We start from the raw sequence: 12,554 nt of genomic DNA on the forward strand, positions 1-12,554 counted from the left end.
CGAGTCGTTGGTGGCGAAGGACACCCCCGTCCCGGCGGGCCGCCCCGAGGAGCCCATCCGGCCGGCGGCGCTGAGTTACGCGAACTCCGGCCAGATGAACCCTTTCCTCAACGGCTTCCACTCCGGCGGCAGGGGGGTCTACTCGAACCCGGACTTGGTGTTCGCCGAGGCGGTCTCTCATCCTCCGAGCTCCGCTGTCCCGATGCACCCGGTGGCGCCGCCGCACGCGCTGGCCGCGCACCCGCTCTCATCCTCGCACAGTCCGCACCCGCTTTTTGCCAGTCAGCAAAGGGACCCTTCTACTTTCTACCCCTGGTTATTACACAGATATAGGTACTTGGGCCACAGGTTTCAAGGTAAGACACCAAAGTACTTCGTTTGACACGCGGAACGCGGCGAGAGGAAGAGCAGCGGCTCCTGGTTTTTGTTTTCCTCTCTGCGTAAAAGTATGCAGGATTGCAGATTAAATAAAAATAGTTTGAAGCCCAGCAGAGATGTCAAAACAAAACAGCATAAATATTACTCTAAAATGGTTTACTGCAATTAAATAAAAGTGCCATCAATTTATATGTATGGATTTTTCGTGCGTAAAACGAAATAAAAATAATACTCTACCCTAGTATATGCCAGGTTTTTTTTTTACTTTTTAACCGCATAGATACATTTCGATTTTTAAAGTGGAAAAATAAATCAATTTTGATAATTATTGCTACAGCTTTATTTTTAGGGCGACCCAAGAAAATTGTTTGAGTAATTTGACTTGACCTGCGTCTCACAGGTCAAGTTTAGACTTAACTTGTAAATGTAATTTTTAATTTGGTATTTTCTGCTTTAGTTTGCGCGTTTTTATTGTATTTATGATATCCGGTGAATTCAACTCGTTTATAGGAACATTTTCGATTTGTATTTCTGAAGTGTTCTTTTTTTGCCTGCTATTTGACTAAAGTACATTAACGTTACTAAAACTTTAATTATATTTTTAAAAACTATAATTTTTAAACCAATTTAATTCGGTCCAGGTTTGCGCTATGTGTTATTTCCATTATCTTCATTATAGGCGTCGCATGAATGACAATTACATACTATATATATATATATATTATCATTCAATACATTTGATTACATATTTATCGAATGATTTACAGTTTCCTCCTCGGACACTTTTTAAAAAATGTATTTTGTTATTCGTTGTTGTCCCGGCGTGGCGCGGTGCGGCGCGGTGCGGCGCGCAGCAGGCCTGCGGTGGGATTCACAAACGTTTATTTACCCTTATGTGAAATGTAACGAGCTCATGACGCACGCTCGTTGTCTGCCCGTTCCCAGGTAATGAAACGAGTCCGGAGAGTTTTCTTTTGCACAACGCGCTGGCCAGAAAACCCAAAAGAATCCGGACAGCTTTTTCACCGTCGCAGCTCCTGCGGCTCGAACACGCGTTTGAGAAAAACCATTACGTGGTGGGAGCGGAGAGGAAGCAGCTCGCCCACAGCCTTAGCCTCACGGAAACTCAGGTAAGAGCGCCGCTGGTTCCGATCATGCTCCATTTGACCCCCACCCCCCCCCCCCATCGCTTGTTGCAGCTGCAAATTAAAACAGGTTTCCCTTTGTAACGGATACAGCGGAACGTCTGTGATATTATTGTGTGTGTGTGTGTGTGTGTGTGTGACATGGATCAATCAAATCACTATAAAATGAAATAAATCAAGCGACAATAATCAGCGCACCAGGGTTCATTAAATGCGGCGGGATCAAACGCCATTTAGGAGAGGAGGGGGGGGGGGGGTTAAATTATTTTGTTTTAGTAGAAAATATTTCTTTAAAAAATTATATTTTGACATTTAAGGGGACATGCAGGCGGGGTTAATGTGCCCCCCCTGTCCCATTAGGACTCTTTTGTCCGCGGTCTCCTCCTGACTTCGGGCCTTTTGAGCAGCTGAAGGGCGAAATGAACCGCCGCCTCCCGCGATCAGGTCAATGGAGGCTTATTAAACGCCCCTCGGATGCCATTTAAGCGCTTAAACGGCTGCTGAGTGGAAAGAAGAAGAAGAAAACACAACGGGAGCAGGCGATCGATCAGCCCTCTGATCGGATCTGATCGGATCTATAAGATAAAGCGCGCGGCGCGGCGGTGGCGCTTTTTATTCGATTGAAATTCGATTTGTTTGAATCGGAAATAGTCTCGCAAGTCCTGACCTACTTCGCGTGAAAGTCTTTCCAGACGCACGATGTTTGTTCAAAAGAGAATTCGATCTTATAATCGAAGTTTGACCTGCAATAACCCGCGTTTCATGCGTTACATTAAATGCGTTAAATGCGTTACGCTGTACGTGCACGCGCCTTCTTGTGATCGTGCCCTGCTCACACACAGGTAACGGATTACTTTGTGACTTCCACGCACCGCTGCCTGCATGCATTCAGCCCGGACACACAAAGCGGCCTTTTAGCGTGCTTTTACGCACTGGCCAATGGCGGCTTATCTCACGACACTGATCCACTTCTTTTCTTTCCGATTTGTCCCCCCCCCCCCCCCCCTCCTCTGCAGGTAAAAGTGTGGTTCAGAACCGGAGGACAAAATTCAAGCGGCAGAAGTTGGAGGAGGAGGGCTCGGAGTCTCAGCAGAAGAAGAAAGGCTCGCACCACATCAACCGCTGGAGGATGGCGACCAAGCAGTCGAGCCCGGAGGAGATCGATGTCACCTCGGACGATTAAAAAAAAACTGTTCACTGGACAGCTCGAAGGGACGACGCGGCGAGAGGCCGCGTAAAAGACGCAGCGAGAGGGTAAACACGCCAAACGTCACGTTTCAGATCTCTGGAGATCAGCAGGAGGGTGAGAGAGGCCCGGCTGGTGCCCGCGGGGGGGGGGGGGGGGGGGGGGGGGGACACTGGTCCGTGGACCCTTCCACGCACCAACCCACGCACCATCACAACCTACCGTCTACCGCAAGCTTTTTCTGTTTTTTTTTTTTTTTTCTCCGTTCGCACTTCAGACGGTTAACGGAAACAGACTAAAAACAAAACGTTTCCACTCAACACGCCAAACTGCTTTTGTAAAACCTGAACTGCATGGTACGCCCCCCCCCCCCCCCCCGCCCCGCCCCCTCCCGGAGTTGTTATAATTTGACATGTTTTGTCAAACCAAGAAGAAAAACAAATGTTTTTAAATCTTTTTGCAAACTGAGAGATGTCGTGCGTCCCCCCCCCCCTTTTTTTTTTTACAGTGTGCAGTCTTTATTGATCCTCGTGAAAGTTATTGTGAAAACAGATGAAGTCGCGGTGCTGCGTTTTAGTGTTTGTTTGTTTTCTTTTAGAAAAGAGGGAAAAAAACAAAGCGTAAAAATCTGAAAAAGAGAATCAGACTCCAGATCAAAGGGAAGGTAGGACATTCCTTTAACCTAAAGCTTTACCAGTCTGTCGCCGTGGCCCCCACGCACGCACGCACGCACGCAGCCGTGACCCCCCCAGTGAAGGACAGAAGCTCTGAGCGCGTATTCCATGTACAGAAATGCTAAAAGTTATTGTTTCTGCTGAACCCTCTTTTACAGAATGTAAATACTTTTGTGCTTGTGTTACGTTTGCTACAATTCTAACACAAAGTATACTTCCAAGAAGTATGTAATTGTCGATATTTTGTCAATAAAGTTTTATCAATATCTTGCGCGCAGTAAAAGTATCGATTTTTCGATCAAGTTGAACGGCGAAGGTTACTGATGTTAAATTAGGACACTACATTTTATTTTAACCCCCCCCCCCCCCCCCCCCCACCGTCCATACACGCACAGATCGCGCGCGCGCACGCACACACAGGCCTATTTTCTCGGTATTTGTTGTTGTATTTGTATTTGATGGGCTGCAGCATCCTCTCCTCTCCAGCGACAAAGATTTCCTGCCGGCTTTTGTGAAAGTGCAAATCAGTTTAGGCAATTATCATGCGAGTTATATGAGGGGGGGGGGGGGGACGCATTGCCCAGTGGTCCACTTTAATCTCTTAATCCACTGATCCAAGGGGGCTTGCTTGGACATAATTTAGCACAATCTGACTGGTGCGATAAGGGAAGGCTGCGATGCGCCTCAAAATGGGATCTTTGTTTAAAATCTTGTCTTTTATAGTCTGCGTCGTTCGGGAAGCTACTGGAACCGATATTATATATAATATAGTGTTTATTTACAGGCAACACGACCGTCGCGCTATTTACAGCAGGAGCAAAAACAATGAAGCATGTTTAAACGGGATTGGGATTTTCTTTTTTAATCTGGTGAATAAATAACAAGCCCAGTTTTCCGTTGCGGGGTGCATGCGTGTATTTAATTGTTTCATAAAGTTAAAAAAAAAATGTTTTTTTTTTTTTGTTTGGGATGGGGGAGGAGGGCATTTAGGGGATTCTTAATCGGCCCATAGATTATAACCTCAATAAAAAATCTTTAGAGAACGCCATTATCTTTAAAAAAAAAAAAAAAACCTAAAAGCTTTATTACAAACTGAGCTTTGAAATAGGGGGGATTAGAGGCCTGAAAGGGTCCCACAATAGTTGGAAGAAAAGGTTTCATGCTAATGAGGTTAATGCCCTTTGTATCTCCGGACTCCACAACTTCATTACTCCTATCTCGGGCAACACGGAGCGGCTCAGAGCGCCACAATCCACTCGAGCTGCTCCCCAGCCTGCCTCTAAAGAAGGATTTGATAGCAGTCCTGTTCAAACTAGATAATTATATCTTTTCAAGTTGGAATTAAGATAAAGAAAGTGCAGTGGAGGCGGCGAGCCTTGATCTGCCGCAAACAAATTTGGCGCACTGCCCCCCCCCCCCCCCCCCCTCTTCTGTGCGTCTGCATAGACAGAGACAGGACCTGCTTCTCATTAGAGCCCGCCACAGTTTGATTCATTTGAAATGCGCTTGAGTTCAACCTGCAAATATCTCCCTTTTTAATTATATTTATGGAGAGGAATTAGATGTTTTATTTGGCTGACATGAGAATTTAGTGGCAAAATTGTGCGTTTAAAGCTAAATGTAAAAAACGTCTATATTTTACCAGAATGAGGGACTGTTTTTCTGACTGACTGCTGCACCAATTTACTTATTATTTTTAATATATATTAAATAAAAGGTTCTTTATTCTGAAGGCACTGAAAAAAATACTCATGAGAAAAACAAAATAGGCTAATAATAATTATTATCATTTGTAGGATCTTGGCGTTTTATGAAAGCGCAATTTGAGCCATTAATATAATTCAAACCGCGTGCGTGTTCTGATGGGAAATGGACCCTCGGGGTGCATCACAGCCCTCTTCCGACACGAACGCGCCTCGTTCGGGACCGCCTTTGTTGACCCGCTTATCTAAATTTAAGCCGCGCCGCTCCTTCCTGGGGCCAAACTCCTCCAAGCCAACCCCGCGCCTCAGAAGCGCAATTATTCCTTCGATATTCGCTCCGGACGCGTCAAAACGAAACATTTTGTCCTCAATGTGAAATGATGACCCATCAGCGAAACGATCACGTGACCCCGCTGACCCCAAACCTCTAATCTGCAATTAGTCGGTCTAATTACGTCCGATGACGCCACTAATTTGAATTAGTGGGAAGACGCGCTTTGCGTCACAGCAAGAAGTCGCTAATCGATCGCTCTGAAATGCTTTAGGTTTATAAGTCGTGCTTGAATCGGCGACGCCGAGGCTGCGGAGGAGGAGGGAACGCCGGATGCCTTATTTCACCTGCCCCGATCAAAAGAAAGGCTTTCTGGGATGGCACCTTCCCGTCAGGAGCACCAACTCGATCTGCGCTCTGTCTCTGAAACTGATCCCTGAAACAGGAGAACGAACCCAACACGGCTCTCTCGGCATAGGGCGCAGCGGCAAATGAACAATTACCAAAGAATCACCCTTCAAATATCCCGCATAATAATAAATTAAACATCGCAGCCCGGGACTCAGTTTCTGTCCCCATTAATAATGACGAGGGGGGGCTCTCGCCGTGATGCGCTCTGGTGATTATGTTTTCCAAACGCAGCAATTTCCAATTTGCTCTGGGTTCAGTCAGCACTTATGGACTCAACGCAAATTCTTATTTTAATTACATGTCTCTCTCTTTTTTTTTTTTTTTTGCCCGTTCTGGTTTTAATTTTTATGTCTAATTCTTTTTTTGTGGCATTACGCACAGTCAGCGGTTTTGCGTGCTGCGTTCAAAGACCTAAAAAAAAACACACCCTTAAATCGATCGTGCCAATGTGTTGTAGTTCCGTCTGAAAAAAGAAAGAAGGAAAGAAAGACAGCGAAGTTGTTCTTGTTGACGAAATGTTTTTGCTCCGTTTTGAAGTGTAAAATTACCAAAATATAATTAGACGCCTGGAGTACAAAATGTGTACATAAAATAAATCAAAGTGATAAATGAAACGCTGTGGCCTTAGAACCAATCCCACTGATAGGAGGAAGCGAAATGTAAGAAATAATCGTAATATATACAAACGGTAAAAATCCAGCAATAGAAAAACTCCTTTATTCAGTATTTGGTTATTGTGTGTGTGTGCGTGTGTGTGTGTGTGTATAACATATAAAGGAAATGTGGCTGACAGACAGACTTTGATAATAAATAAAAAAATGTAAGTGGAAAAGTGTCAAATAACGACCTTGATGCATCAAATGTAATTAACTGTTGGCTGCCGCTGCCCTGATTGGCTAAAATGCTGACTCTGCAAAGTTCTGTTTTTGCTGCATTCCTCGACTGGAAAAGTTAAGAAGGTTTTGGTCGGAACGATTGGACACGTAGATGGTGATGTGGATCCAGCGTTTTCTTTTAACAATTCTTTAGGTTTGCAGGACAAAGCAAGTGAACGTTTTTTTTTATTGGTGCTTTAACGGGTGATACCGGCAAAATTGGGATTAAAATAAGAGAAAAGATCAATGTTTTCCCCTGAATGCTCGATCATTAATCAAAACTTTATCTATAGTACTACATGTACTAATAACTGCGAGCTACGACAGATTGTAGCTGAAACTGTGCTGATTCTGATTGGTGCCAAATTTGATGCATCTTCATAAATTACTGAGCAACGCGTGGAATAGAACCATCACTCGTAAATTACATTTTCCCCTTGAATATCCATCAAATTATAGACGATGCCAAAGTGATTCTAAATTCTCAGAGTCCAGATGTTCCTGGTGAAGGAGGCCACAGAGCCACAGAGCATCACGGAGCTGCTTCCCGGTGCAACGACAGACGTTTGCTCTCTGACTGATGTCGAGCTTTCTATTCTGTTATTCCTCCCATCACGATACTCTGAGAGCAGGGCTGCAGCTGGTAGGCACAGACACGGCGTCAGGCCTGCAGCTCGTAGGCACAGACACGGCGTCGGCGCTGCAGCTCGTAGGCACAGACACGGTGTCGGGGCTGCAGCTCGTAGGCATAGACACGGCCTCAGAGCAGCAGCTCGTAGGCACAGACACGGCGTCGGGGCTGCAGCTCGTAGGCACAGACACGGCCTCAGAGCAGCAGCTCGTAGGCACAGACACGGCGTCGGGGCTGCAGCTCGTAGGCACAGACACGGCGTCGGGGCTGCAGCTCGTAGGCACAGACACGGTGTCAGGGCTGCAGCTCGTAGGCACAGACACGGCGTCCGTGCTGCAGCTTGTAGGCACAGACACGGCGTCGGGGCTGCAGCTCGTAGGCACAGACACGGCGTCGGGGCTGCAGCTCGTAGGCACAGACACGGCGTCCGTGCTGCAGCTCGTAGGCACAGACACGGCCTCAGAGCAGCAGCTCGTAGGCACAGACACGGCCTCAGGGCTGCAGCTTGTAGGCACAGACACGGCGTCGGCGCTGCAGCTCGTAGGCACAGACACGGCGTCAGCGCTGCAGCTCGTAGGCACAGACACAGCGTCAGGGCTGCAGCTCGTAGGCACAGACACAGCGTCAGGGCTGCAGCTCGTAGGCACAGACACAGCGTCAGTGCTGCAGCTCGTAGGCACAGACACAGCGTCAGTGCTGCAGCTCGTAGGCACAGACACGGCGTCCATGCTGCAGCTCGTAGGCACAGACACGGCGTCCATGCTGCAGCTCGTAGGCACAGACACGGCGTCCATGCTGCAGCTCGTAGGCACAGACACGGCGTCCATGCTGCAGCTCGTAGGCACAGACACAGCGTCGGTGCTGCTTTCCATTGATCCACACGTTACATGCTGCTCTGACAGTCGTCTCGCTGCTGAGACAGACGACGGATGAAAATGAAATATTCATCGAGGGCCGTAATTAAGACACGAAACGTTCTCCCACCTGCACAGACGCCTCCTTCTCCTCTCTCCAAGCTTCCTTTCAGCCTCCATCCCATAATGCCCTGCGCTGTACACACATGCCCCTCCACCATCTGCCTGAACTCTGCCTGATCTATGCTATGACAACACAGCACAAGGCACGGCTCAGTCTGGGAAGCCTCGGACAGTTTAGCTGCTTCATTCCCACGTAGTTTTTCATTGGCTGCAACAGTAAACGCCTTTTCTCTTTGTATTCACTAATATTCTGTTGAATTGCTGCCAGCCAAAAGATTCCTTTGGTTTATTTTCTTTAATGATAGGGGGGGGGTTAGGGAGTAATCTGATGCCGTTTCATTTGCATATAAGTGTTTCCCAAATATCCGCCCTTTCTGAAGAGAGCAACTGTCGACCCCCTGTCCGCTTCAGTTTGGATCTCCACGCGTTTTTTTTTTTTTTTTTACAGGTCGTATCTGCACCCAGCATTCCCCTCGGGGCGCTAATGTGTAGCATATGGTGGACTGTACACCTGATAAAATACCTCAGGGGCCCCACAGTTTGGAAAATCCTTAATTCGCTGCCTAAATAAAACAATGGCCTCACTAAATATATCACATGTGCCTGCTGAACTATTATGTGTCCCCCCCCCCCCCAGATCACCAGGGTTGACTCAGTCTGCCCCTGCCAGGGCACAACAAACAGGCACTTATAAAATAATACCACAGGTTTTTGGAGCTCTTGTTTTTGTACTAAATGGTTTATTGGAGCGCTGCTTGTTGAAGATTCTCCGCTGTTGTTGTTGAGAGTCCGGCTAAAACCCGCAGCCAATCAAATTGGCTCTCACCTAAACATTCTATTCCTCGATTGACTCGATCTCTGCAAGAGTGCTGAGAATGTGGCTTCACTTAGAGCTGAGACGTAATGGAGCTGCGGGTGTAGCGTTGGACAGACAGGTGGAATTCTGGGCACCTGTTCTTCCGCTGTGAACTTTTCTGTGTCTCCTTGTCTTGGCTGCTGGGTGGGAGAAAGGTCTGACACCCCCCCCCAAAAAAAAAAAAAAAACTCAGTGTCTGGCAGGCTAACATGGAGGTGAGCCTTCAGACGGTGGGGGGGGCTTCTGTTTTAGAGGAAGGTCCGTCAGTTAAAAATTCTTCCTTTATTGTTTGCACAATTTTAAATCACGCAATGCAAACTGATCTTCAGTGAGATTTCATTTTCAAAAGCTATTTTATTACCCAAATGTAAATCTATATTTTATATATTCTCAGTTAGTTATCAGAACAATTTACATAATTCATGTTTGTAGAAAGATGGTCATTGGAACGGGCAGGAGGGGAGGAGGATCGGATCAAGGTGCAAATTCAGGATTCAGAAATTACAATTGAAGCAATTTGTCAAATAGCTAATGTGAAAGGCAGTTTAAACATGTCTATTCTTGAATTGTGGGTCATTCTAATGTCCCCGTCTTCATATGTACAGCACGCCTGATCCCATTCATCAGATTTAGCTTTCCAAAGAAATCCATGTTTGTCTACATGTTTGATAATTAGTGAGCGGAATACCTCAGAAGTGCTTTGATGAATTTCATTGTCGTTTTGTGGTGAGGTTGTGTTTGTAATGGACATGTGGCGATTGCGATTTTGAGGCTGATCCAGATGAAGACACAGATCTGGTGAACTTTCTGCAGCCTTGACAGAGGAATGTGCCCTCCCAGAGCCCCTCTCATTAAAGGTTTTTTTACATTAGATATTTTTTTATCTGTGTTTCTAACAACGGGCCACAGATAACTTTCCACAAAACACGCAATTAAAAAGCGTACAAACAAAACTGAAATATCAGTGGGATGCGCAAAACAAATTCAAAGATGGAAGAGAATGATCACAAAACTATTGCACAAAGTATAAAAATTGAGCAAATATTCCGCTGAAATTTGAGAATGAACTTTTTTATTTTCCGAGTATCCAAGTAGAATCTGTTAATATCTTGTGATGCAGGAAAAGACTCTCTGGGAAGCGTAAATCTTTTTAATCTGCTTGAATGAATATTCTCTACATTCATTAGCATGTGATAAAAAAAATGGACATTAGCAGCAGAAAGTCTGTTATTTACCAACCAACCGACAGACAACGGTGAAAACATGACCATCAACCACTTCCTGTTAGTCCCACCCAGCTCTTTTAAAGTGCGTCCCATGTTCAGTACTTTCATTATTGGCTTGGCTGAGGTACAGTATAATATATTACAGTAAAGTTCTCTCTCAGCCAAACTGATTTACTGCATACATATGTCAACCTTTATATCCTTTTATAAATGTATAGAAATAAAAAATATAGACTAGCGTTTTACATTGAGATCTATTTATACAGTTGGATTTATAAAACATAACACTGGAGTGGTTTTTGGTGACAAAACACTCTCCTCACCAAGAGATCTTTAGAATTGATTTTGCCTTGACTAGAATTCACAGCAAATAGCTGCCGAGATTTCACTTCCTCTTGTATGCATGCCGAAGCGTCCTCTGGGTCTCTGTGATGAACCACAGATTGGATGCAAATCAGGGGAATAAAATATAGAACTGGAAAATGATTGATGTTTGTTACGTCGTTCGCTTCGAGGCAGCTGTAAAGTTTCAAAATAAAGTCCTCGTTTAAGCGACGTCGACGGAGAAGCAAACGTCTTTTTTTTTGTTTGCGCATGACTATGTAGAGCATTGCTGGGACAGGTGGTGTAAATGATTGGTAGTCGTAATTCAGGTTGTGACATCGATTATGGGTCAGTGAACACCTTCACACGTCCACAGAGAAACAGCCTCAAATGACACTTGCCAATCATTGACTCATCACGTTCTTCCTCCACATCGCATAGCTTAGCTATTGAAGGAGAGGGATGCTAACATTGTCTAGAGTGGCATTTTAATTAACGTCCAGCAGGACGTCTTGCAGAGGGTTTCTAAAGTTGAGTTGTCCATGAAAAGTGTGCCTCATTGTCAGTATGTTGATTCTGAACTAAAAATAACATTCATAATAATAATAATAATAATAAAACCGGTCCTACTACTGCTGTACGTTCGGCTTGTCCCGTGAGGGGTCGCCACAGGAAATCAAATTATCTCCAAAACGTCTAACCTTCACTGTCCCTCTTATTGTCTCATTTATAATCCTGTCCAACCTGGTCACTCCGAAGGAGAACCTCAGCATCTTCATCTCCTCCACTTCTAGCTCCGCCTCCTGTCTCTTCCTCAGAGACACTGTCTCTAAGCCGTCCATCATGGCTGTCCTCACCACTGTCTCTAAGCCGTCCATCATGGCTGTCCTCACCACTGTCTTGTAGACCTGTCCCTTCGCCCTATCACAGAGCACACCTGATACTTTCCTCCCCCCGTTCCAGCCTGCCTGCACACAATTCTTCACCTCCTTTTCACATTCTCTCCATCACTCTGCTCTGTTGACCCGAGGTACCTGAAGTCCTCGACCTTTTTTACGTCTATTCCTTTTGACCTGTTCCCCCCTGGGACCTTCTCATTTACACACATGTACTCTGTTTTACTCCTGCTCACCTCCATTCCTCTCTTTTCTAGAGCAGACCTCCACTTCTCTAGATTCTCCTCTACCTGCAGATCACAATGTCATCAGCAAACATCATATTCAGAGGAGCTTCCTGTCTCACCTCATCTCTTAGTCCATAACCATAGCAAACACAAAGGGGCTCAGAGCTGATTCCTGGTGCATCCCACCTCTACACTAAACTCCCCTGTTACAAGGTGCACTGCTTTCTAAGCATATACACCATGCCTCATTCTCTTCTATCATCACCGAACACCCCCCCCCCCCCCCACTGTGGCGGTCTGTTTCATTTTATGTTTTTTCTTTGCCTATCAGTGACCCCGCTTTCCTGTCTAAGTGCAGTTTCACCACTACTCCAGCATCTAGTTGTTGGTTCTAGTTAAGGTTTCATTATTCCCAGTGTCTCTGTGTAAACATCGCTGCAGGGATTGATGAAGCCAGAGCAGAGATGCCAAAATAAAATACTGCTATACTGTATTTCAAGTCCAATTAGTGCAGGAGTAAAAAGTCTCTGCACATGGTATTGTTGCAGTTTTTTTTTTAGCTTCTCCGGCCCCCATGGGGCAGTGCTGTGTTTATAAGTGTGGTATAATGGCAGGGTGTGTAAGTGCTGCAGGCTATTTTGTATTTGTAGGTGAGAACATGGCAACTAAGACCACGTGAATGGCAGTAGTGGGTCAGTTTAATTCTCTGGGCCTCTTTTACCCTTGATCCTCTGGCCCTTTAAAGAGGACTCCAGAGGCTAGTTAAAAAAAAAG

General features: G+C 45.6%; 1 protein-coding gene across 1 annotated transcript in view; it reads left to right on the plus strand.

Moving 5' to 3' along the window:
- emx2 (empty spiracles homeobox 2) overlaps positions 1–2,784 on the plus strand; it is a 2,920-nt gene extending 136 nt beyond the window's left edge. The window contains exons 2-4 of the mRNA XM_068741555.1: positions 5–356; positions 1,324–1,516; positions 2,547–2,784. Of these exons, the coding sequence (XP_068597656.1) occupies positions 5–356; positions 1,324–1,516; positions 2,547–2,706 (705 nt within the window). The 3' untranslated portion in view covers positions 2,707–2,784. The remainder of the gene's footprint in view (positions 1–4; positions 357–1,323; positions 1,517–2,546) is intronic.
- The last annotated feature ends 9,770 nt before the right edge of the window (positions 2,785–12,554 follow it).

The sequence above is a fragment of the Brachionichthys hirsutus genome, chromosome 7, assembly GCF_040956055.1.
Source record: "Brachionichthys hirsutus isolate HB-005 chromosome 7, CSIRO-AGI_Bhir_v1, whole genome shotgun sequence".
Lineage (NCBI taxonomy): Eukaryota > Metazoa > Chordata > Actinopteri > Lophiiformes > Brachionichthyidae > Brachionichthys > Brachionichthys hirsutus.